The sequence below is a fragment of the Amblyomma americanum genome, chromosome 10 (assembly GCF_052857255.1).
Source record: "Amblyomma americanum isolate KBUSLIRL-KWMA chromosome 10, ASM5285725v1, whole genome shotgun sequence".
Classification (NCBI taxonomy): Eukaryota; Metazoa; Arthropoda; class Arachnida; order Ixodida; family Ixodidae; genus Amblyomma; species Amblyomma americanum.
The window spans coordinates 146,961,893-146,989,555 of NC_135506.1; the positions used below are offsets into that span (position 1 = coordinate 146,961,893).

The 27,663-nt window shown below is 44.5% G+C and overlaps 1 protein-coding gene across 7 annotated transcripts in view; it reads left to right on the forward strand.

The window, feature by feature from the left end:
• The window catches only part of LOC144107892 (nuclear respiratory factor 1-like), a 135,032-nt gene that overhangs the window by 6,768 nt on the left and 100,601 nt on the right, over nt 1-27,663 (forward strand). For 5 of the 7 annotated variants that reach the window (XM_077641117.1, XM_077641114.1, XM_077641115.1 and 2 more), the window contains exon 2: nt 9,146-9,368. In XM_077641117.1, the coding sequence (XP_077497243.1) occupies nt 9,194-9,368 (175 nt within the window). In that variant the 5' untranslated portion in view covers nt 9,146-9,193. Of the gene's footprint in view, nt 1-9,119; nt 9,369-27,663 lie in introns of all 7 variants that reach the window. The other 2 variants (XM_077641119.1, XM_077641116.1) reach the window with 1 other exon arrangement.

Sequence of the window (27,663 nt, forward strand, 5' to 3'; positions counted from 1 at the left end):
GCGCAAGTCTTAATCCAAGCTGCGTAACACGGCACCACGAGAGGTGGCTCACTCACACTCTCGGCCACCTGCACTCGCATCCACTCATACTCCTGTCCACTCACACTCATGCCTACTCGCACTCATAATCCCATCCACTCACTGTTTCCTTGTTTGATGACAATAGAGGGGATGATGACGCTCATGGCTCCCCTAACATTGCCTGGGTCGCACAGACAAGAGCCACCCGGTGCTCTGCCAGGCTCTTTGGCTAATTTTCACAGTTTCGGTGCTCCAAGGAAGTGGTCACCAGTCACGCATCTTCCGTGGCTCGAACCAGTGTTATGCACGTGTCTGCACACATCCAGGCACAGAAAAACCCAAGCGGACAGCCGTTGTTTCAGCAGCAAGCATTGAAACTGTATGCATGAGCTCAAGACAAGATACACCCATTCCTCTGGCAGTGGCAGTGGGAAATTCGACGAAGGAGCGCAAGGCTGCCATCCACTGCTTGTGTCGCCCTCGGCAATCCTCTGCCATCCATAGCATGAAAGAAGACATGCCCTCGTCACAGACCGCATCTACACTCATTGCCCATCTCTTTTTTTTTTACTTATTGTTTCTGCAATCTTTGTACACGACTTTAGCAGGGTGAGCATACAATGTGCATGAAAACAAATGCTAATTAGCAAAAGTCATGAACAGGAATGCAAAAATACAAAATTGCAAAGGCAACACAAAGATATCTTAAGAGTAGCGGATCGGGCTAGTTGGTGTACGTTTGTCATTTTTCACAAGTGCTAAAAGAACACGGACAAAGAGGGAGCCAACATGGACCATGGACAGTCCATGTCGGTTCCCTCTTTGTCCGTGTTCTTTTAGCGCTTGCAAAAAATGACAAAAGATATCATACACTGAAAAAATATAGCGAAATTAAATGTGAGTTACAAACATTTTTAATGAATTTTCTATTACTGATTATTCCAGTCTGTGATTGTTCTGGAAAAATATGAATATTTATAGGAGTTAATTTGTTTGTTTAATGGTGTTACTGTAAAATCGTGCTGTTTTATTCTGTTATATCCGGAGGAAAATGATTTAATGTTGGACGTGTTAATATTATATTCATCATCATCAGCCTTACTATGCCCATTGCAGGGCAATATTATATTCAGCTTTGATTAATTGAAAAAATTTCAAAGCGCAAATGTGGTTTCTATGAAAGACTGGAAGCAAACCACTTTGATTATATGAGTGATAGATGTGCGACCCTGGGTGTTGTAAATAAAACATACTACTTTCTTCTGTACTCTCTCTAATTTAGCAGTATTAGCTTTAGTGAAGAGATCACAGATTATGATGGCATAGTATAGCATCGGGCGAATAATGGTGTTATATGTGTGGAAAAATAGTTTGCTTAGGGCATTAGCTGTGATGTTATCGTGTTCTGTCCAGGAGAGGCTACTGCAGATCCGAAACTCTTGGTATTTGTAGCTATTTACTTCAACAAGAAAATTATTGTTAGCAGTATAGTTAAAGGTGCACTAAAGAGGAATCTGAACTCGTGTTTTTACCGCGGGAACTCGATCTACATGCTCCAAGCATTCTTAGAAACTTCGATTTATTGTCCTGTGCAGCCGATTTCCCTAATTTAAATCGGATGAAACGTCCCAGCTCCCACCATTTTTTTAACTCAGCGCGACAGGTAGGAGGAGTCAACCAACGCGTGGAGTGCCTTTCAGCCAGTCCCGTGGAGACTTCTCTTTCGCTTTTATTTTTTTTTTTTCAGGGCTCTGTGAATAAATAGTTTCAGTTGCAGACAGCATAGCCACAAATTAGGCCCACGAAAACAAACAAAAATACGCATGGACTCTTTGTTTTACGTATCAGTGCGCTGATGGCAGAGCGGCAAGCCGCCACAGGGCTAGCTGAAAAGCACTCTACGTGTTGGCTGACTCCTCCTACCTGCTGCGTTGAGTTCAAAAAAAGGTGGGAGCCGGGACGTTTAATCAGATTTAAATTTTAAAAATTCGGAGTTTCTAAGAATGCTCGGACAGTGTAGATTGGCTTCCCCCGGTAAAATGAGTTCAGATTCCTCTTTAGTGCACCTTTAAAAAGGAGAGGCTTCTTTTTCTGCGTTAAACTCGTGAACACTGTTTTATCATAACACACATCTGCCATCAGTCACACCAAGATAGTACCTTCATAAAATCGTTAATTAACCTTACTTGATCCTGAAGTCTAGAGTCTGATGGAAACCCGTCTGGTCGGGATGGTACATGACGAAAGAAGAAGGCACCGACCAAAAGAAAAGATGGGATGACGTTTCGGCTCCCCCACGGGAGCCTTGTTCAAAATTAGGCATAACGTAGCTTCGTCCTTTATTTATACATGGCGCATGAGCGACTGAGCCAGGTGTCTGGGGTTGCTCATGCGCCGTGTATAAATAAAGGACGAAGCTACGTTATGCCTCATTGTGAACAAGGCTCCTGTGGGGGAGCCGAAACGTCATCCCATCTTTTCTTTTGGTCGGCGCCTTCTTCTTTCGTCACTTACTTGATCCTCAGTGGCATTAACCTAGTTTGTGGAGATGTTTATTATGCGAAACTGTGTCAAATGCTTTTTAATGTCTATAAATATAGCATCAGTCTATTTACTTTCATTTGTTGCCTGTGAAAAATCATGTATGGTTTGAACTAGCTTAGTGTTGGTAGCAAATCCTCGTCCAAACCCATGCTGTGCGTCAGGAACTTCAAAATCACTCACTCTCACTCATCTCCACTCGCCCTCATGCCCACTCACTCACAGTCATGGCCACTCATGCTCATGTCCACTCATACTTGTTCACACTCGTATCCACTCACTCACACATGTAGACGTGAGTGGGGCGATATGAGTGCACTCGTGAGTGAGTGTGCCGACCTATGCCCGTCTGCCTCAGCAAATCATGTCTCAGCACCGGCCTGCGTTTTGTGCTGCGGGACAGAAACAGTGGTTGCTTTGTTCCAAGCATCTGCTTTACTAATCAAGTGCCAGCTGAATGCAGTGGTAGTTAGCAGGCTGTCTGCTTTGTGCAGCGGGGAGGCTAAATTTTCTCAAAATTTATTTCGTTCACAATGAACCCCTGACAGGACCATAGCTCCCCTGTTTAGCTGACAGGAGTGCACAGCACAGAAACTAACTGAAACAACCGAAATATGTGCACAGACATTGTTGCACACCAGACTCCATGCTGTTTCAGGTTCTCATGGATTAAATGCTTTTTAAAGGGTCTGTGAAAACATTTCTTGAAGGGATTCCTGCTTTATGTCACACAAATGCTTACTCAAAAAGAACTACTGTAATCAGTGCATAGGAACGGGAGTTACTCTGTAAACAAATTTCAAAGTACAAGTGTACAACATGCTGCGCTCAACTCGATTTTCGTGGGGCTTCCCATTCCCATGTCACTCTCCAAATGGTGCCACTTGGGGGGGAGGGGGGGGGGGGGGGGGGGGCAAAGGGGGAAAACAGCCTATCTGAGCACGTCGCAGAAGTTGGCACATCATGGTTGCCTGCTTGCTGTAACTCGTTCCTGCCAAGGCTGGCAGCGCTGTTTCCACGGTTACAATAACCGTGTGGATGCCCAGCTGGCCCAGTGGTGCTTCATCGTCACGTAGACCGCGCAGAAGGGAACATTTGTCAATGATCTTCCCCGACTTATCAGAACTCGAGCATGAGATACTAGGTACTTTTTGGATAACGTGTACCGCTACCTCTTACCGTGTACCGTGGCCCGCCACTACTAACCCGCTGATTGGTGGCAGCGAGCAAGGCATGCGCGCTGTTGACGGGAACGTGGCAACACCTGGTGATCCTCCACAAGCTTACAATGTGCCCTTGTAAATGTGAGGTGCAGTCTTTTGATGCAGTTAGTCCTTGTTCCAGGGATGAACATTCTTGTCCAAGTGGGGAGTTAGTAGAAGAACAGGGGCATTCGAATGAGCTCTATTGATATGCTGTAGCAAGGGAAATGTATAAGCCCGATTTTATTTTGGAACAATAATTGTGACATCGGTAAATTTGGTGGTCTGCCGGGGTGAACCTCAACAGCTTTTAGTGCCTTTTTCTCTAGCATCAACAACTTCTCAAGAGTTGTGGGAGCACTGTGAAGGGTGGAACAAGATGACATAGAAAAAGATAGTATGTCGTATGTTGTTACCCTTAGCAAAACAGAACAAAGTCGGTGATCCTGTGAATGCACCTGACTGTGATAGTGATGCCTTCAAGAAAACAATAACAAAGAAGAGTTACATGTGCAACTAAAGTTCTGCTGGAGTTTTGAATGTCATGTCCTCCAAATTAAGGTTTGGCTGTAAATTTCACTAAAAGAGTGTAAACACTGCCAAATTTTTGCTTGTGTGTGTTTTTTGTGGTGGTGCATTTTTTTTGTGGTTATGTACGTTATGTGGTTATCATCACTATGGTACTCCCGTGCGAATGTTAATAATTTATAATTTAATTTCTTGATGCTGTTTTGTCTTCATATCCGTGGGTTTGTTTTTGATCCCCTTTGAGTTGCTTGAGCACTGTAATCTGTCGATGCTCTCCTCCCTTTTTAAATGTGTGTGTTCCGTGATAACTGTGAAGTATACCTGTGCCACATGCACACAAGAAATGGCAGTAAATGCTTAAGGCCTTAAATTAGTTGATGCCATTATTTTTGGAGTTGGTGCTACATGTCCACATTTAATGTTATTATATGAAAGTCATGATGACGATAATGTTTGCACGGCAGTGAAAAATTTCACCTAAATATAAACGGCGCTAATGAGCACTGTATCTCGGGAATGTTATTCAAATGCAGTATAGAAGTTATTTCGCAGAAAATACCGCTGCTCTTGCTTGACAGCTAGGTAAAGTAGCCATAAACTCGCGTGTCAGCACACAAGCAGAGAGTATCTGTTAGAAGTGCTGGTAAAAATGGCGCCCTTTGCATAAAAAATGCTGTGGAGATGCCTCACCTCACTGAATTGTTATGAAATAACCATTTACTACTGGTTAGGAAGTTGCTCTAACAGAGTTGCGTGCTTTTCTGCATGTGGAATGTGGACGAGAGTACGCATTGCTCTGGCGGGTGAGTTGTGGCAAACTCAGTAGGCCGCGAATGGCAGTAAGACTAATGCCATTAAATTTATGCATGTGGCAACCTTAATGCGGTAAGCACTTAATGGCATTAAATTTGCCCACATGGCACGGGTACTAGACCACATTGGTATGTGTTGCAGTTTTGAGTTTAACATGTACAGTGCTGAAGAATTAGTAGGTATATGAGGGATGTGACTTTTTTGATGAGGGATGTACACCACCTGTCACACGGTCTTAAAACTGTGGCCCATAGGTATGATGTTGATGTTGTTTTTTTGGCACTAAGCTCACTAAAATTTGTTCAATTGTTGAAAATAAGGCTCGCAATCCTAATAATTTTGTGGCAATAGCGCAAACAGGACAAGAGACCAAGACGAGTAGACCTTGTCCTGTTTGCGCTATTGCCACGAAATATGAACCAACAAGCCCGAATTTCCACGTTGCTCAATCCTAATAAATCTGTAGCATCTTGTGGCATTAAGAATAAAAAATTTTTGCCGTGTTCTGAGGACGTAGTGTATAAAATACCTCTGTCCTGTGGTCAAATTTGCATTGGTCAAAACGGGACAGTGTATTAACACACGACTCGGAGAACATCTTAACTCATTAGATTCTACCCGCTCCACTAATTTAGTTGACCATTGTCATGTTTTCCTTCCTTATACTATAGTGACGCATTGTATAAACACCCCGACCATTTGACCAGCGAAATCATAGAAGCCTACCAAATGAGAAAAAAACCAAGATTGTGCGTCAGCAAACCATCCCTGCTCCTGTTTGACAGTGAGGTTGCCTATTTTGACCCAACGCAGTGCACGTGCATTGTGGTTTTGTTGTTCGGTTGTTGCCTGTTTCCTTATATTTGTCTGCTTCCTGTGATTAAGCTTTAGTTGAGAGTCGGCGCTTGTCCTGTTTTCTACCCTTTGTCCCAGTTTTCCGCGCTGTTATTTTTAAAACATAATTTATGAGCAGCTTTTTTTTCTCTTCTGTTTCAACTTCAGTTTCAACAGCTGTGTGACGTCAAAGTTCAGCGATATGAGGCATGCAAAAACTGCAGTGTAATCAGCGCATCTTCATACGTTGTCATTCCAGCTATTGTGGCAGGTTAGCGGGTAGTTAAATAATGCTCAAGAGCACAGACCTTTGGGCTAGTTGGTGCATTGCAATCATGTACAAGCACAAAAAACAGCGACAAAGAAGGACTTTGTCTCTTTGCCCCTGTTTTTTTGCGCTTGTACATGATTGAGTTAAATAAAACATTGAAGCAGCAGTTGTACCTTGTTTTGAATATGTATTTATTAGATTTTCCACTCCTGTAATAGCCTGAGAAAGGCTGACAGTGTCAATGAATGAATGTTGCTGTTTTTTTTTTCATGCCTTGTGTGACTTTTATGCACCTCTGCCGTTACAGCCACCGTTTGGCTGTTTAAGCTGAACTGGCATGAGAGGAATTTGATTTGTACTAATGCCTTGTGCACTGTTACAAAGAAGAAAGCACGCACCCAAAAAATATGTGTCTGCACTTCTTTTAAGCACTATTTATACTGCAATTTGAAGGGCTTAAATGGAAGTTTTAGATCAATATAGCAGTCATGATGAATAAGTTGTAATAAGAACACAGCACACTACTAATACAGCACACACAGCACCGCACAGTAATAAGCACAGCGTCACGAACAACCAGCCGAACCGTCTAGGCACAGAACAGAGACCGCATTCAGTCCAGAGCACGCACGAGCGACCGAGCGTTCGGCGCTCGAGCTTCGGAGTGTTCGGCGCTCGAGCTTCGCAATGTTCGGCGCTCGAGCTTCGCAATGTTCGGCGCTTCTCGTCGTCTTCTTCGTTGAGCGCCAGCCTCTGAAGATTCTGAAGCCCGTGTCCAGTCTTACAAAGTAAATTTTTTACCTTATAATCAAGATGCTTTTCATAATAAGTTCCCACTTTTCTTGTTTGGTATGCAGGGGTTCAAAAGCTATATTTGGAGATATATTGGTATGTTTATTGATGAACTTTTTTCTGTGAATTGCATTAGTTTAATGTAATATATCTGGTTGGTCATAATTATCATAAATTATAAATAAATCGTAAATCATATTTTTAGAAGAGCGGGTGGGTTGGCAGGCAACTTATTCTACTTTTATAGTTCTCAAATGCAGTAAAAGCTCTTTAATTCTAAGTCGTCAGAACCGTGAAAAATATTCGGATTAACCAAGCACGGCACAAGAACAGGATCCAGCTGAAAACGTTTTGTTGCGGGAACGTACTACCTTTACTGGGCGAACTTTGTGATTACTACATGCTGCCATATAAATGTCCCTAATCGCAGCCCTTGCCGGCCAAGCCAAGTTGACTTCAAATATAAGTTGGCACATAACCCCCTTCTTCCCTGCTTCATCCTGCCGCCATACATTCTTTAGTAGTTTCCCGAGGGATGTAATGATGCAGTCACAAGGGCAGCGCTGTGGGAAGAAGCCTGTGGAGGTCAAAAGTGACCAAATGACGCTGCGCTCACGTGCGGCCCAGCTGACTAGCTGCAAACGGTCCTGTAACTTGTCCAACGGAAGGAACAAACAAACCGGATAAACAGCACACAATTTGAATTTTATTTAGCTGAATGGACCTGCATGCAAATTTACTTTTTTTTTTTCCACGCCTAGAACCCCATGCGGCCTGTTGAGAATGGGCTCCTGCACGGGGCCCAGACTGCCCGCTGCTTGTCCAAAACAACCTTAGACCCCGCAGATATGTTTGTTCTGCGCATAGGTCGACTCCGCAATTTAGGATGGTCATTTTTCCAAAGAAAGGTCGACTAGTATATGGTGGTATTTGACAAGGGGTAACCTAGCCCTCAAACCGCCGCACACTTTTTAAAGGAATATGGACACCTAAGTTTTCCTTCTTTTTAATGATGCGTAAAGCATTATTATACATGGATTACCACCTGGTATTCTCCTACGGCCGCTAAATAATTCATAATCGCATTTCTTTCTCGTGCTGTTTCGGTTTCGATTTCAATAGCCGAATGAGGATTGTGACGTCAGTGTGTACTTACAGGTCACGTGAGACATGAAAAAAACTGCAATATAATTGCTACTTCCACATTTGTCGTCATTCCGGCTCTTGAGGAAGGCTGGCTTCAGCACTGTAGTGAATTAAAATGATGAAGCAGCGATTATATGGACGTTTTTCCATGCCTCACGTGACACAAAAGCACTCTTTGACGTCACAGCCATCGTTCGGCTGTTGAAACCGAAACAGGATTAGAAAAAAAATTTGATTATAAGTTATTTAGTGTCATAGGCGATGGCGGAAAATCTTCAAGCGTCGACCAATCGTTAAAAAGATGACGTTTCGGCCCCAGCTTACGGGGACCTTGTTCATATATCACATGGTGAATATCACATGGTGATTCGTGCGTAGTAGTGTCTTCCGCATCATTGTAAAGAAGAAAACGTGCCACCAAAATCAGGTGTCCATACCCCTTAAGAAAGGCACTGCACGCAGGGTGTGCTTGTGCTGGGACCACTGGGGCTGGGGTGCTTCACATGTCAAGCATCAGCGTTTAACCAAAATTGCTGTGCTGTGCCGCCTCATTTCACCAGTTTGCAACGAGTTCAGGGTCAGGCATTCCCACATAGCACCTCAGAAATTGTTTGAATTATCCAGGCAAATGAATTTTGAATGATCACTGTGACGGTATTTGCCTTCAGTTGGCCTGCATCAATAGGGTACCGCATTCTGATCTCACATATACAAGCTGGAAAAGGCCACAGAACAAAATGCAGGTGTTGCCATCAGTGGACAGTTCTGCACGTAAAATGTGTGCGACACTGTTGCTCATTCAAAACAAGGGTGTAGCCATCATGAGGAAGAAATTTAATTTTTTAGCCCTTAAAGGTGCTACCGGGCATAGCCAGAGTTGATGTGGCTTTGCGGACAGTTTTTCTGCTCCATGTGGTAGCCTAAAGGTGTGAACTGAAGGTGGTTCCAAAAGCATTTGGATGTGTGGAAAGGGTGCAGAAACAGGGATGATGTGCAGCCAACAGGCGAGGCGCTGCCTCCGGTGGTCGGCGCCCCCTGGAGAAGGATGAACGGGGGGGAGCTGACACCATCGCTGAGCGTGGCCGTCGTGAGCCACTCGATGATGTCGGCTGATGACCTGAGCGACCCGCCCTCGAGCCCCGACAGCCCTTTCGACGACTCGGACCTGCTCTCCTCGTCCACGGTCGCTGACGATGTCACCACTCAGCTGGCGGCTGCTGGTCAGTCCTTCGTCCTCCCTCTTCTTGCATGTTAGTGGTGGCAGCAAAAGTAGTTATCCAACGGATGACCACCTCTATATTTGATTTTATTTCCCTAGAGGGAGGAGAAATTGAAAATGTCTTCTGTAAGGTAAAGAAAAGCAAGAAATCAAATAGAGGCGTTGTATTTGGATATACAGGTTTTGTTTTGAAACTGCTAATGCCCTTTTATCACAAAAGGAAGGAGAGAAAAAAGGCAAAGCCAGACAAGACATATACTGGGTGCACCAGGTGGCCAGCTGAGTTTCGGCATGTCTTGGTGCTTCTTCGCGGCTATGCACTGTCTGTGCCTGATGTGCATCATTTTTACAAGAGGAGCTTTGAGTGCCCCTCTCCTTGGTTTAAATTCATGCCGCGTCTGCAACGTGGAAAGCACCTGTGGCTAGCTAATGCTGCATGAGCCTCCACGTTAGCAAACGCATCGCTCAGCGTGCTTGCTTCATCAGCCTACCAAGACACTGGGCTGCATAGCCAGCACTATTATTGCAGAATCTAAATATGTCCGTGTGTACCAGTCTCCACTTATCAATTGTGACGGTGTCTCGGCGGTGACAGCTGCCATACCAGTAGCTTGGCTTGCTGTGTAGTGTTGAGTTCGCTAAACGGCAGGCTGCAATTCGCTGATAGGGAGCGGGTTTTTCGGGTTTCTCAGCGATAGCTACATCACACTAGCACTTCGAGCTTTCAGTGTGGCACCTTTTGAGTCCGTGGTGGCGCTGTGGCTGGTCACGTGGTTCAAAGCAGCTGAATAACCTAGTTGGAGGGGAGAGAGTGAATCCATGTCCAGGGACGAAGATGAAGGAATGCCCAGCGAAATGGAGCGGCGAACAGACAGAATGTGGTGTATTTTTTGAGAAAAAAATAACTTAATTGTCATTACAAGAGCTTTTCTGTTTTTTGGTACTTTAAAATCTGTTAGTGAAAATAAGAACAAAAATTGTAAATGGTCTTTCAACTTCATTTACTTATCACGTATGCACGCTCACTATAATATGAGTGAGTTGCAAAGACATACAAAATTATCGTTGAAATAATTTCGTGAATTACAGTACAAAAATACACTTCAACAAAGTACTTAAGATCCACAAAACTTATCTGCAGTAAAAAAGGAAGGTGCTACTTTAGCGTGCTTAAGTCAGCAAAATGGCGGAGCAAAAAGCTGTTTTCGTCGTCATGTCAGCAGGAACGGCAGTCGCGCAATGGCTCCGCCCTTTCCCTATTGTTTTCTTTTCTTTGTATGCCATCTGGATCCCCCTCTTGCCATATGGATCCAAGCCCTTGTCTTGCCTTTGTCCCGCCTTTGTTGCGCTATTCACCCACCATGAATGCTTACCAACTTGCCCAAATTTCAGCTTTCCTCTTCTCTCTGCCGCTCGTAGTTTTTTTTTTCTTGTGCGTGTGCGCGATCATGCCATCATGTGCTAGGACCAAACAAAAAGATGTAGTCCTAATGCAACACAATCGATGATTGGCCTCGTTTTTTTTTATGTGTTAATGATACATCCTCAGAAAATGCACAGGAGCAGATGACATGGGTGACATTTTCATCATCATCATCAGCCTGACTACACCCACTGCAGGGCAAAGGCCTCTCCCATGTCTCTCCAATTAACCCTATCCTTTGCCAGCTGCATCCACCCTTTGCCTGCAAACTTCTTAATCTCAACCGCCCACCTAACCTTCTGCTGCCCCCTGCTCCGCTTGCCTTCTCTTGTAACCTACTCTGTTACCCTTAAGGACCAGCGATTATCTTGCCTTCGCATTACATGCCCTGCCCAAGCCCATTTCTTCCTCTGGATTTTGACTAGGATGTTATTAACACGCATTTGTTCCCTCACCCATTCTGCCCACTTCCGGTCTCTTAACGTTACACATATCATTTTTCTTTCCATGGCTCGCTCCATTGTCCTTAATTTAAGCTGAGCCCTGTTGTCACTGCTTAACACTAATGAGTGCAAACGAAGTCCAGGACGTAAACTGTACATTCACATGTTGTCTTCAAAGACTTTGTCTTCGATTCGTCTTTGAAGAGCGTTCTTCCACCAGCACACGATGCACGACCGGTCGTGAGACATCGTTCGAACAGCAGCAGGTAATGAACGTCCTTTGCCAATTAATGCTTCTTTATTTCTCTCATCAGTGGCATCAGGTGCCGCACTATAAAACGCATACAAAACCGAAGGGACTGCCGCGCACACCAAACACACCGAGCGAGTACGACTAGCGCAAGTCTACCCACGCTGGCCGCCACTCATCAGCCAGAAAACGAAAGCAGGAAAATTAAGGACAAAGAAAAGAAAAATGTGGGCACCAGTGGAAGTGCACTTGCGGAGACAGCCGAAGGCGAGGGGATGGCTGCGACTCTCTTGCGAGAAAGGGCAGAAAGGCAGTTGCTTTCTTGCATCACTGAAAGATGGAGCGGTAGCCTCACCGAGCAAAAGACCCGGCTCTCATGGAACAGTTCGGCACGAGTCGGTGTACGAGGCAGAACCAGCTCTCCAAAAGAACTGCCGCTCACTTTTATTGAGCCACGGCTCCCTCGCTCTTTAAAAAGAGTGGGTCAAAATATCTGACTCACCCCTGAGCAACCCATCTCTACCGCTTTTTACCGCTCTTGCATAGCACGCATAGTTTCCCTTTTGCTCTGTTTGACTCATTTGACGACTGCTGGCCACTTTTTACCAGTTTTTAATGTAGTGCTTCGTCATCCTTCATTCGTTCTCTGGGTCTGGTAAGCATCCCGCGTTCGTTCACAGCTACGTTCAAGATGTCTGTCATTCTTTGCGCCAAAGAAACGAACTGCGCGCTGGGCCACAAGTTTGACGTCTCGGAACAGGTGATGCAAGTGTGGCGGCTGCAGTGAGGCAAAATTTTCAGCGGTTCCACGCACTGTCATGGTGCGGTTGTTTACGAAGTGTGGGATTTCGCTCAATGACGATGTTAGAATGATGTGCTATGGGACTGCAGCAGCGATTGCGATGGCAGCGCTAGTGAGGGCAAGTCGTCCAGTAGTTAATACATTTTTAATGCGAGAGCGTTAAGGAGCTTGTGAGCAAAGGCCTCTCCCATGTCTCTCCAATTAACCCTGTCCTTTGCCAGCTGCAGCCACCCTCTGCCTGCGAACTTGTTAATCTCATCCACCCACCTAACCTTCGGCCGCCCCCTGCTACGCTTACTTTCTCTTGCAAACCACTCCATTGCCCTTAAGGACCAGCGGTTATCTTGCTTTCGCAGTACATGCCCTGCCCAAGCCCATTTCTTCCTGTTGATTTCGACTAGGATGTCATTAACCCGCATTTAGTCCCTCACCCACTCTGCCCGCTTTCGATCTCAATGTTAGACCTATCATTTTTCTTTCCATAGCTCACTGCATTGTCCTTGAACTTGAGTTGAACCCTTTCGTTAGCCTCCACATTTCCGCCCCATAGGTGAGTACAGGTGAGATACAGCTGTTTATACATTCTTTGGAGGGATATTGGTAAACAGCCATTCATGATCTGAGAGAACCTGCCCTATGCGCTCCTCCTCATTCTTATTCTTCTAGTAATTTCACTGTCATGATCCGGATCAGCTGTCACTACCTGCCCTAAGTAGACGTATTTCTTCACAACTTCCAGGCTCTCGCTGCCAATTGTGAACTGTTGTTCCCTTGCTAGACTGTTGAAAATTACCTTGGTTTTCTGCATGTTAATTTTTAGACCCATCGTTCTGCTCTGTCTGTCTAACTCATTGACCATGATTTGCAGTTCATCTCCTGAGTGACTCAGCAAGGCAATGTCATCAGCGAATTGCAGATTATTTAAGTATTCTCCATTTACTCTTATCCCCAACTGTTCGCACTTCAGGCCTCGAAATACCTCCTGTAAACAGGCGGTGAATAGCATTGGCGAGATCATGTCTTCTTGCCTGACGCCCTTCCTTATTGGAATTTTATTGCTGGCTTTATGAAGGACTATGGTAGCTTTTCAGTCGCTATAGATATCTTCCGCTTTTTTCACATAAGACTCTTCTACACCCCTATTCCACAATGCCTGCATGATTGCTGAGGTTTCCACAGAACAAATGCTTTCTCGTAGCAAAGCTATTACCGGGGCCAGTTGGTTGATCATGATGCCGTATCAGTATCATTGATCATATCAGTATAAAGGAAAAGTGTACGCACAACGAGGCGGCATATGCATTGGTTCGTGTCTGGCTCCTGCACTTTCGAACCTGTACATGGGAAAGGGTGATCGCACCCTCAAACCAGAGCTTGAAAGCAGGAACGTGTTGGCATGCTTCCGCTTTGTAGACGATTTCTTGCTGTGTTTTAGTGCAGAAAAAGCAGGTGCGGTTGACGCGGAGGCGATGGTTACGCTTTTCAAACGCATATTCGATGGCCTTGATTTCACGTATGAACTACCTGAAAAAGCGATAAGATTCCTCGATCTACAAATACAGGAAGCCCTTGTTCATAGTTGCTGGTGGTATCATACAAAAAGTGAATAAAGCATCATGAGATATGATTCCAGTCAGTCCCAGCTTGTCAAAAGGAGTGTTGCCCAATCGTGTATGATGCAGAGCCTTAAGAAGTCCTGCGATCACGAAATGAATGAGAGCATCAGCATGCAAATCAGGCGACTGACCGATAGTGGGTTCCCTGACAACATGATCGTGTCAGTGGCCGAAAAAGTGCTAAAATCCCTGACGAGGAAAGGAATGAAGGCATCGCACGGGTTGAAGAAAGTGGCGAACAAACACCAAGTGAAAGTTGTATTTAGCGCACCAGAAAAGCTGATAAGCCTCTGCAACAACGTGAATGCGAAAGGAAAGAGTGAAAAGCGCAAGGAATGTGACATTGCCCATAGGGAAAGGTTCGTACCATGCCAGAAAGACATCATCTATAAGATACCAGTATCATGCAGAAAACAATACATTGGGCAGTCGGGTAGATGTGTCAACACGAGACTTATAGAGCATAATAAAGACTGCGACAAAATTAACCGCCCTGGGAATCTGGCGCAACATTGCAGCAGGTGTAAGAAGAAATGCGAACCAATTTTCCACAGGACCACAATTGTAGGTAAACAGAAAGAAAGGATTGAAAGAGAGATAGTCGAAGCGTTTTTAATCGAAAAGGCGGAAAATGGAACGTGTGTAAGCACTCCTTCTATTGCAGTTACAAAAACCGAAATTGACATGATAAGTGCAGATGCTGTGTCATGGTGATGGTCATGTGTTTGATGATGGGAAGGTTGCATTTTCAAAAAACTGACGTTGCGTATATAAACGCATCTTCTGTAAGGAATAAACAGTTGTTAGTTTGCTCTTGTGTCGTGTGTGTGTGTGTTTTCTTGTGCCGCTTTTAGCGCATTCCTTTGCATAATAGCTTTCTCATAATCAATAAACGCTCTATACAGGGGCTGGCTATATTCTGCGCATTTCTCTATCACCTTATTGATAGTGTGAATATGATCTATTGTGGAATATCTTTTATGAAAGCGTGCCTGATCATTTGGTTGATTGGAGTCTAAGGTTGTCCTGATTCTATTTGCGGTTGCCTTATACCCCTGCCACACGGCAAATTTAATGTCATTTCCATCGAATGACATTCGTTCAAAACGACATTAGTTTGCTGCCACACGAGAAAATATAATGACATTCGATGAAAACGACATTAGGTATCGAATGAGTTTGGGGAACTCATTCGCCAGCAAACTCCGAGCTAATGTGTTCCGTCGACACCAGAGACTTGGTGAGAATATGCACCGAACATAAATTTCAAACGCGACACAAGCATTATAATATTTCAACGCCCGTATAATTCCGTGGTCGTTCATTTATTTATATAATAATACCGAATAGCACCAGAAAAAAATAAAACTGTCACTCTCGCTATCAGCCAACCGGAATGGACGAGCAGGCATGTTTTTTGGCTTTTTTGTGTAGCGTGGCCCAAAGCCAGCCGTAGCCAGCCCATGAGCCAGCGGCAGGCGCGTGCGTTGTGTTGCCGGAGTCCGGAGTGCTGGCTGTGTCAATTGCTGCGGTAGTTGTGCGCTCGGAGTTGTTTGTTATTTATTCTTGCTGGATCCGCGATGGCCGAGGGCGGAGCAAAAAACCGAGCTCAGTGGACAGAGTCGGAGACTTACGCTCTAATCAAAGTGTCTGCCGCCGCTGGCTGAACTTTGGCTTGGCTTGGACTCCTGGTGGATAGCAGTGATCAACGCGTTATTGAAACGAGGATTAAAATTTTGAAATCGGTTTCCATTCGCAAAACAATCCTTTTCGAAACATATTGAAGCATAGATCCAAATTTTTTTTATGCTGCACTTTTTCTCCATCGCAATCGCCATCATTTGCAAATGGCATTACTTTTGGCCGTGTAGCAGCACGCAGAATAAATGACATTAAGTCGAACAAATGTCATTCGATGGGAATGACATTAGATTTGCCGTGTGGCAGGGGTATTAGTAAATACCTTGTAGACACTGGACAGTAACCTGATCAGCCTGGGATTTTTCAAGTCCTTGACGTCTCTTTTCTTATGAATTAAAGGGAAGCTGAAACGGTTTTCAAATTGCATGAAATGCTGTGGTTGGGAAGAAGGGATCTTGGAAATCATGCGTCTAAATTTTTTCTCGATTCTGTCTGCAAAAAGGGCTGCAATCGCTTCTAAAAGACGACACGCCCTCGTCGCTTCCGGAAGTGACCTTATTCAGGGAGAGTCTGCCAGCCGTCCTGTTTTGCTTGCTCCGCTGCAGCCCCCGCTTTGATGAACAACGCTATCTTCTGCCAGTGCCGTTTGCTCTGTCTAGTTCGGGGGTTCTGTGTAATGCTTGAAGCATGTTTATAAACCAGTTTTGGCATGATACTTCTTTCGAACAGCGCTCAGCACACAGGTTGGTAGAATTAGTCGGTTGTTTTCCAGCCTCTTCCAGGCCAACTGGCAGTACACAGCGTACCGAAACTCCCTGCACAAAATATGTTTCGTTACATTCCTTTCTTACCTGTTTGTAAACTTTTTGCCTTTTCACATTCATGCTGAGGTGAAGCCACTTCCAGCACTGCCTTACTGAGGCACACAGCCTTCAACTCCTTTGAGCTCGTCACGCAGTGTGCGCCTTTTTGCTTTTTCCTAATTTCTTGCACCTCCTGGCCAAGCAGTCCTCTTAATCTTTCATCAGCGCGCAGCACATGCAGCTGCACCTAATTGAACAAAAAACTGAATTTTTTTTTATTTATTTATGAATACTACGATCATGTACACAAGGGGCGCGATTACGGATCAGTCTCAAAAAACTGTCTCAATATTGAGACAGTGACGTCAAAATGACGACACCGAGAAATGCCGACCGCTGAATCGGCCAATGCGGAGCAAGGAGGCGGTGGGCTCCACCCCGAAACCACTAATCGCACGACAAGGGACCGTAGACTAATGTTTTGCAGTAAAAACGCAGTGAATAAAAACGAGTAATGTTTTATTTTGCTAAGTAACTGTATTTCAAACCCAACAGCACCAAGCAAAAGAACCAGTGTTTTCATTTTTGCAATTAAGTTTGCTGTTCAGTCACTTTTTTTGCCGCGAAGGTGTGCTGTCAGCGGCATAGCGTGAACATGTTAGTCTGAAAATGAACAAAAACGCAATGAAGAAAACAAGCAATGTTTTATTTTGGTAGTAAACTGTGTTGCAATCTCAACAACACGAGGGAAAATTAGAAGCATTCTCAGTTTTGCAATGAAATTTGCTGCAGGTTAACTTCTTTTGCCATGAGGGCGCGCTGGCAGTGGTATCGCGTGAACATGGCGGCGTGCAAGAAAACAGCTGATTCCACGGCTAGTTCCCGATTTTTTGCGTGTCGTCTAAAATCAAGGCACTTTGCGGATGTCTGAAGTGTGCAGAAAAATCTGATTGAAGGCAGTGAATGCTACGGGCCTGCGCAGATCAACTTACAAGGAGCGCTGGGCTTGAAAATCGACGAAGACAACTTTAGTCTGTGTTCTCGGTCGGCGCCTATCGATCACCGAGTGACGTGTGGTTCTGTTTATTTTCTTCATCACATAGAAGCAACTGCCGACAGACAGGTGCAGCTGCTGATAGCTTGCAATCTCGGTGCGGGAAATGAGAGCCGACACGGCCTGCCTCTGTGGCAGCACTCTTCTGCCTCGTAACCAAGTGTTGCCGCCCACATCGGGCTAAGCACTTGATGTTCCGTTTGTATTTTTGTAGCTCCGTTCGGTTTATGTTCAGTTGTTGCCGTAGTTTCTTTTTTTTTCCTGTGCAAGATGCAGAAATTGTGATGTTTATGCTCCACTTTGTTTATAGAGAAAGGAAGCACTTGACTTGATAACTTTGGTATTGTCACCGAGGAGAGAACGAGCTTGTTCCATTAACGTTATTTACTGATCATGTAGTAGATCCAGGGTCAACCAGGAAATAAGTAGTTTGCTTGTATAGAGGCTAATTGCAACTGGGCAGAAAGTTGAGCAAGTTTGTTCATGTTTGCTGGTACACAGCGCTTGAATTGCATATGATCCAGGGCAGTGAGGTAGGTAGGACAGGGCAGTGATGTGTAATATTGTATTTTGCTCAGCAGGCGGAGTGATGTTGGTATAATTGGGTTTGGTGAGGGCAGTGTTTGAAGGGCTTTAAATACTTTGCATAGTTTCTAACATGCACTTCCCTTCAGGTCGGAAGACCACTTGTTTTTTTTTTTTTTTTAAATTATGGTCCATCATATCTGAGACACCCTGTATACAGGCCACTCCAGTTTGAAAGGGAACAGCCAGTTGAAAATGACTAGGACATTAAATACCTAGGCAAAAAGTAGCTTGAAAGCAGTTGCACTTATCACACATATTATATGATAGCACAAGGAGCTTGTCCGGCCATTCGGCATTGTCACCGTCTCGTGTCATCATGGACAAGACTTCATAGCCCTGTGTTACGCAAACCAAGCTAGGTGTCAGTTATGGGGCAATAACCGAGTGCTCAAAATTTCCCACAATGGAGCTGCCTGTATATTCTTAGACTGTAGAGCATTTCCAGTAACGGTGTTGCATGATTTGTGATTGTAAACTAACCTCTAATCACACACCATCTCCTTGATGATGTGTCTGTGATGTTTACACATCTTTGTCTATCAGTGAAGATGTTCTAGTCATTCAGCAGTCATTGTAGTCACTGCACCTTACAATCTTTATTATGCATTGTTGTACAGCGGTTTCCTTGCAGTAGGTACAGCTTTTAGCACAGAGCGAAACCCCTAGCCACACACCATTACGCTAAAAGCTTAGCTTTGGTATTTACACTACTTATATGTGCCAAAATGTTTTGTAGTCCGGAAAATGCATCATGTACACTGTACTATGCCATATTTATTGTACAGGTAGCCTCTGTATGAAAGAAAACATGCACTTTGAACTCAATTTTTCAGATTTTTTTTCTTAACTGCACTCAGAAATGCCATACGGTAATTGTACATCAAGGTAAAGTATGCTTGTATGTACACTGCCTTTTCTGCAATAGAAACACTCGTGTCAAATGCTGTGCCTAAAAAAATAAACGCGCTTACTGAATGTATGATGCAATAAAAAACAGCTTTTTGATTCCAACAAGCATCACAAATATTTCATGCCTTATTCCAGCACAACACGTTTGGTTCATGCATGTTCGTCACACAGGTAATGACCACAGGCACTCCACCAAGCTGGAAGGAGACAGCAGAGAAGGGGCAGGTGGGCTAACATAAGCATTGACAAAAGAGAGTTCAAAATGATGCTTTTCAGAAATTGGGCGAGCTGCTTCAACACCTTTTCCGTCTTCAGGAAGAGACTGTGCAACACGCTGCTGAGGGACTGGAAGATATACTAGCAAACACACTGAAAATGAAGTGGGAGCCGGTGGGGGGCACTTGTTTGTCACTGCTGGCTTCTCGCTGCACACAGGTTGGCCAAGGGCACAACCACATCACACAATTGCTCACACACTTGCAGATGTGTGTTGTGCAATGACACAAGGAAATGACAGTGGCAACAGGGGAAGAGTGCCTGATATGACTCTCTATGCCAGCATGGTGAGTCGTCTCTGGACGCTAGATTTTCCATCGCAACTGCCGCTGCACCATCCCTCGGTACGCCTTCCTCTGGAGACGGGTCGTCCTAGAGAGGCCAAAAGTACAGCACCGCATGCTCTTCTCAGGAGGCAGGTGAGGAGGGATCCCGTCTGTACGAGGCAGCCACCATTTAGAGGTGGCCCGTTGTTATCTGGGTCAGAGGCAGTGTCGCCTGCACCCTCTGGTGATATGGGCACATCCAAACAGAGGCTGTGAAGTGCATGATATGGGCACATCCAAACAGAGGCTGTGAAGTGCAGCACGTGCGGTGATGATGCGCACTGTCCACGTCCACTTCCACTGGAAACGGTCACACAAAGGCATGTAAGCATAAAAAAGCATAAAAAAAAAACAAAAGAAAACAAGAATAACAAGTTTGACGTGAAATTAGCGTCAGGTGATTCAAATAGAACAGAATATACATGGCAAAGCAGTAGTATATAAATTACACATTAAAAAGTACGGAAATTAAATAAGTGGGAAAACACTTGTGGGGGGGGGGTCACAATAACACAAGCAGTTCAAATTGCACGCAGAGCATCGCGAGGGAAGTAGCTATAGTTGGATCAAGTGGTCTGTTATTAGCTGCTTAAATCTGGTGGGATTAGTTTCGATGACAACGGTTTCAGGAAGATTGTTCCATTCCTCTATGGCGATGGGAAGGAAAGATTTGTTGAAAGCGTTGGATGAACCATGCAACCGCTGAATGCTGAGGGAGTTGAATAATCGGCGAGATGAGCGTAAGGGAGTGGATAACAAAGTCTGGCGTAGTGCGGGGAAGTTAAAGTATAGTTTGTGGAAAAGACAAAGAATTGATACTTTTCTGCGGAATGCTAATGGTTCAAGGCCGAGAGACGATTTTAGGTTGGTAACGCTGTGTCGGGACGAATACTGCGACGTTATGAAGCGTGCTGCCCGATTCTGGATAGCTTCGAGCAGTTGTATTAAGTAGACCTGGTGAGGGTTCCATATTGCTGAGGCATATTCCATTTTAGCGCGAATGAATGTTTCGTATGCTTGTTGTCTGATTGGTGCAGGGGACATTGATAGTGATCTTCGGATAAAGCCAAGAGCTCTGGAAGTGCTTGCGCAAAGTTTGATAATGTGATCTGACCATGTTAATTTGTTCGTTATTTCGACGCCAAGGTACCTGTAAGAATTCGTTACTGACAGCGCCACAGAGTTCAGGGAGTACTGGAAATTAGTAATGGAACGTTTGCGTGATATGTGCATGCATTTACATTTCGAAATATTAAGCTGCATGAGCCAGTCGGAGCACCATTTCTGTATTTTATTTAGGTCGTCCTGTAATAATTCCTGGTCAGTGTTATCAGATATGCGGCGATAAATGACGCAATCATCCGCAAAAAGACGGACAGATGACGAGATTCCAGATGGCAGATCGTTGATGAAGATTAGGAAGAGCAGCGGAGCAAGGACGGAGCCCTGGGGTACACCGGAGATAACTACGGTAGTTGCAGATACGTGATTAGCGATGACGGTGAACTGCGAGCGATTAGTCAAGAAGCAGCGAATCCAGGAAAAGACTAGAGGGTCGAGTGACAGGCATGCGAGTTTACAGATGAGACGTTGGTGAGGAACGCGATCAAATGCTTTAGAGAAATCTAGGTAAATGGCGTCTGTTTGAAATAAAGAATCTAGACTTAGATGAAGATCAGTTGTGAATTCGAAGAGTTGTGTTTCACATGAGAAGCCTGCCCTGAAACCATGCTGTTTGGGAAAGAAAAAAGAGTTTTTATCGAGGTGATCTGCAATATTGGAGTACAGTATATGCTCAAAGAGTTTACACGAGATGCATGTTAATGAAATAGGATGATAATTCGAGGGGTCAGAGCGGTCACCGGTCTTAAAAACGGGCACAACTTTGCTTGTTTTCCAATCGTCCGGAATTTGGCCGGTCTTTAGAGATTGGACGAAAATGAGCTGTAGGATTTGGCTAGGCAATTCTTTGGTTCCTTTGAGGATTTTGGCAGGTATGTTGTGGGGTCCTGGGGAAGTAGACGGCTTGAGATTTTCGATGAGCTTAGAAATTCCCTCAGATGTGATGGTAACAGGTGGCATTGAATCAAAATTAAGTTGCGGTAAAGTAGTCCTGTTGTCCGGTGGTTCGTGGGTGAAGACTGAGGTGAAGTAGGAATTCATAGTATCAGAGCGTTCTGAAAGCGGAACGTGTGTGCCATCTTGTCTTCTCAAAGAAATGTTGTATGGCAATCAGATAGCAATCAGATGGCAATCAGATAGGTACGATTGTATCCATGTTAATAGCTGTTTATTATTTATTACGAAACTGAGTTTATGAAGTAATTTCTTGTGCGAAACCTTATAAAAAGCTTTTCGAAAGTCCATAAAGATGACATCTGCTTGTTTTCCTTCGTTGATTGCTGTCGCAAAATCATGGATTGTTTCGACCAGCTGAGTGCATGTTGAATACCCTCGTCTGAACCCGTGTTGAACAACTGCCAGTACATTATGCTCGTCGAGGAAATTAGTTAGATGCTTATGAATGATGTGTACCAATAATTTGCACATTGTCAAAGTTAATAAAATAGGGCGATAATTTTCAATACACGTCCTCTCTCCACTTTTATGCAAAGACTTAATTCTAGCAGTTTTCCAATCACATGGTAGAACACCTTCTTTCAATGATCCAGTGAATAGGACACACAAATACTTTGAACACCACTCTGCATACTGTTTAAGGAAGACATTTGGAATATTATCTGGTCCAGGTGATTTCTTAATATCCAGTTTTAACAATAGATTTAAAACACCCTCTTGAGAAATTATAACATCAGGCATGGAAGGAAGGGACATGCTAAAGGGTGGGAGACGCCCGTCATCTTTCGTGAGAACTTTCTTAAAGGTGTTATTAAATGCTGATTAAACCTGGTTATTGTCACTTACTTGTCCAGTTATAATAAACGCATCGGTAGAACGAGAAACTGGTGCAATTGACCGCCAAAACTTTTCAGGTGAAGTTTTTATAAAAGCCGGAAGTTGCTTATTGTAGTATTTTTCTTTATCTTTCAGAATGCACTGTTTTAATTTCTCTGAAACTTCATAAATTTTTGCCTCTAAATTGGCTGAGCTTGATTTTTTTATTCTTTTCTTTAATCGTTCTAGCTTGCGCTGCAATTGCAAAGTTTCTCGCGTAATCCAGGAATTGTGATTGTCTGACTTCTTGCATATAACTGGTACAAAACGCTGAATGCGATCACGAACAATGTTTTTGAAAACAAGCCACAGGTCATCCACGCTACAAGTGCTGTGCAGAAAACTATAATAATGAAGATTAAATCAATAATATCAATAATCGATTCATTGTCAGCACGGGCAAAATTCGGAAAGTGTCTAGTATCACCCTTTCGGTCCAATAATATGTCTTCTAATACCAAGATTACGGCTTGATGATTAGAAATTCCGGCCACTACATCACATGAAAGTTTTTCTTTGATATTGCCTCGTACCAAGAATAAATCCAGTATTGATGCAGAATCTTGTTGGATTCTAGTAAGGTTCTTCACATGATATCAAGCAGTGCATCTCCTACTGCGTGCGGAGATTGAACAGAAAAAGTAGCCCAGTTTATGTTTGGTAAATTAAAATCTCCAACTAAAGTTAACTTGTCGTCTGGTTTCGTGTAGCAATAAAGATATTTCTTAACTTCATCTAAGACAGCGACAGAGGAACCGGGAGGCCGATAGATAGCACCAAGTATATATCGGAAATTGTTAGCGTATACTTCATCAGGCAGTTTTAAAATCTGTAATGAGCTTTTGAACAGTATAGCTACTTCGCCACCTCTCCTGACGCGGTCTTTCTGAAAGACTTTATAGTTTCTTGGCACAAACTTGTATCAAATATTTCTTCATTTAACCACGTCTCTGTTAGCACAGCTATGTCGGGATTATGCGTTAACAGCATACCTTTCAGATGGGCGACATTGTTCACAACGCTACGACAATTAATAGTAATTATCATTAATCCCCTCCTATCTTCCGTTTGTGGTCATTTCTTTCAGAAATTTTGTATCGAGCTTTGTTTGCTGAGTCCCAAGCAAACATCCTACCTTCTACACACGGCTTGTTAAAAAAAAGCTTTACCTTAGCTCCGTTCGATCTTTCTTCCGCTGAGCTTTCCCATAACTTCTTTCTAATATTGCGAACGGCGAAAGAAAAGTCTTCTGTGATCGAAAATTCTGTTCCCTTGAGCTTATAGCAAGCTTTTAGGACGGAATTCTTTTCGCGGTAGTCTAGGAACTTAATGATTACTGGGCGACCATTTTCGCTCTTTCTTCCAAGCCTGTGGCATCTCTCTATGCCTTTAACAGTAACAGCTAGTTTTTCTTGGAACACAGTCTCGTTCACCTTCGTGATAAGAGACTCAGCAGTCTCATCGCTCTCCTCTTTTATTCCAAAAATAATCAAGTTATTCCTCAGGCTCCTGCTTTCTAGTTCATCAACCTTGTCTTGCAGGTGTATCACTTTATCTTCCAGCTCAGTCGTTGTTGATTTTAACTCACAAATTCGCTCTTTTAGTTAATTCAAGGACGCCATTTGAACGTCTAACAACTTCATCTTTTCGTTCAGTCCTGTGATATAGGCTTCAATCTTTCCTTGATTTGTCAAAATGTTGTTGATGGAAGCTTTCATATCACTCTGGCCTGAAAGAATCATCTCCAACATTTCCTTATCAGTAGGACCTGGATTTGACTCGATGTCGCCACAGTCCAAAAGGCTCTTCCTAAATGAATACACATCCAAAGGTAAATTTCTTATACTAAGTGGGCAAGGCAGCAGCAGTAGGAAACAATCATCACTGCAATAACATTTGGCATGTAAGTATGCACTAACCTGCACGACAAAGCAGAATGGGTTGACCATTGTGTCCGATGTGCTGCTGCCGAACCCACTTTTTCCGAACGCCAGGCCGCTGCTTCTTATACCCGCTGGTGGAAGCCTATGATGTGACGTCACTGATGCCGGCGCAGGCGTAGTAGCCACAATGAGTGGCTGGAAGATGTTGTCTACGGGGCAGTCGATGTCTCATGCAAATACGTCGATGACCAGGCGCTGTATGGCAATTCCTTCTTCTGCGCAAGTGCGGGGTGCTTGCATTTGCAGCATGGAAGCTAGAACCTGCACGACAAAGCAGAATGGGTTGACCATTGTGTCCGATGCGCTGCTGCAGAGCCCACTCATATCAACCTTGTATACTTGAGCAATGCAAACATTTGCATTCATGAGCGCTTGGTCATGGCTGACGATCAACAATGGCATCAGAATTCGTGCAAATTTGTCCTTGAGTCAGGACGGCAAAGTCGTCGAGCCGCATTGAGCATATATCTGTCACAAGTAATTCTGCTCGTTATCTCGATACGCAACAGCAGCAACTATAAACGGGGTGTCCCAGCTAACTTGAGCCAAGGGCTAAAAAATAAATTATTGGAAACGGGAGTGAAACCAGTTGCATATTGGTGACAGCCATCTTGTGCACCACAGGCAATTTTTTGTTTTGCAATTCATTAATAGTTTAATTATCTAAATTAATAAATATTGACTTTAGACAACAAGTTGCATTTGAAGAGTGTCGAGCACCTTCAGAAACCCCTGTTCCATCATTTAGGACAGGGAAAGCCTCACGCGTGTCTTTTTTTCCCAGCTCCAAAGAAAGCCCGCCAAATACAAAAATAAACCACATGACTATCGCATTCGCGCGCCACGATCATGCTGCTCTCAAGCGTGGTTTGAGCAAATGAAACCACCTGCAGCCTTGACTCGACGGCCCCGCACCGGCGGCAGGCCAATATGTTGGCGGTGGTTTCTCGTCCGCGTCAGCCAGTTCGCACATGACAGTATGAGCTGCCTTCGGAAAAGTTTTTTCACAGAAAAAACTGCTGTTGGTGCACACAACACTTATGTTCATGTGACAAACAGGCAGGTTGAACCTGTCGACGGCGTCACGAAATACCGGAGGTTTAAAGCAGGCTGTCCAAGAGTGCCTTTCGGCAGCACGGACCCTCAGTCCATCGGCTACCGCCTCCACACTTTCTAAGAACGCAGGAGGTGCATTGGTGATCCAAGGGAGGTCACGGCAGAACAGACCCAACGTCCGACGGCTGCCACCTCCACGCTTGGACGACTCCACCTCCGCTGCGCTGTCTCCCTTCACACCTCGGTTTTCTGACGCGTCAGCTCTCCGCTCCTCGTGCTCGCCACGCTCTTCGTCGCCGTTGCCTCGCACACACCATTCGCACAAGCAACGCTGGGCTGGCGCGTGCAGCGCTCCGCTGTCCGACGCACCGCGTTCAAGAATCCTCCGAAGATGTGCCGTGCACCTCGCATATTTCCCCCCCCCCCCCCCCCCCCTTTCGAAAAGTTTTTTCACGTAGCAAAAACTGCCGTTGGTGCACGCAACATTTATGTTTATGTGGTAAACGGACAGGTTAAACGCTGCCAAAGTCACAGAAGGCATTTTACACAGTGACGCCTGGAGGCACATAGAAACACGCACAGAAGAAACATGGGGTCAGACATTATACATCAAGAAAAAGGGAAAATAAAAACCATACAAAACATCAGACACAAACTTTAAACACGTCTGTACCATGAAGCTGAACATGTACACACTGAATAACACGTAACTGGAGAACGAAAGAAGAGGAAAAACAACCTACATACACTACCAGGCTACATCTGCACAGGTAACAATTGCAAACACTGGATAGTAGACCTGTACATTATGTATCTCCCTCCGGCAATTTATAAACCACTCATGCAATCAGCGCCTATGTTTTCTGATCCTGTCAACTTCTTCGATTATAACGAAAGATGACACTTGCACGGTCTCTTGGGACGCACGCTCTTTGTATCGCTTAAGCATATTGATGTCGAAGAGCTCAGTGTGGCCCAAGTCGATCGGTAATCCACGTCATTCTTATTGCCAGAAACCACAAATGGACCTTTCCACTGCATTAGCAGTTTATTGTGGCTATCAAGGCGGAAAGCTGGGCTAGTTGGTGTTTCATCATGAATTAAAAGACTAGCGCATATAACAGAGACACAGACAAAGAAGTAGACAGGATGAGCGCTCGTCCTGTCTACTTCTTTGTCTGTGTCTCTGTTATATGCGGTAGTCTTTTAATTCATTATTGTGGCTGCTCGGCAAAAGAATGAGGGCATGAACTCCAACCCTTAACTGCCTCTTCTTGCTGTTCCTGTCATAGTATCTTTTCTGAGATTGTTGGGCATGCAACAAATTTTGGTGTGCCGCTCTCACAGTTTGCTCGAGACGTTCTCTCAGATCGGGAACGTAACCATATGTCGTCTTCGTGTCTTCTCCCAGCTCTCCCCTTGTCCAGAGCTCTCTGAGGACTGCGAGCGGCCCTCGCACATGTCGTCCAAATATCAACTCAGAACGGACAAAACCCTAGACTCGCCTGCGGCACCTCTCTTTATGCGAACAGAAGCGGAGCGATATAATGATCCCATGTTTTGGGCTGCTCCTGACTGACCTGCCGCAGCATCTGCTTGAGCGTGCCGTTAAATTTTTCCACCATCCCATTGCACATTGGATGGTAAGGGGTCGTGCTGATATGTTTCACCGCCATGAGATCATTGAGCTCTCTTATCATTTCGGAAGTGAAACAGGAGCCCTTGTCACAAAGGATATCTCTCGGAAAATTCGGGAAAACATCTCCACCAAACCTTCTGCCACGGTTGCTGAATCTATCTTTGGCAGAGCCACGGCTCAGGATACCGCGTGGCAAAATTGACAAGAGTGAGAATATATCTATTCCCTTTCGCGTATGTGGGCGACAGTGGACCAACAATATCGACAGCGACCCGATCAAGTGGAGTGTCGATAAGAGGCATGCGTCCCAACGGAGCTTTCCCTACTTTTCCTTTTGGGAACGTCCTTTGGCAAGAGTCGCATGACCTGACATGCCTTTTAATCCCCTCCTGCACTCCTGGCCAGCAGAATTCTTCCAGAACTCGATCTGTAGTCTTCTTAATGCCCTGATGCCCCGCCAATGGGCTATCGTGGGCAAGGCTCAACACCTGTGATCTACGAGACTTTGGAAGCACTACCTGCGAGATTATAGAGGCGATACAGCAAACCCTTTTAGAACAGGATACAAGTGT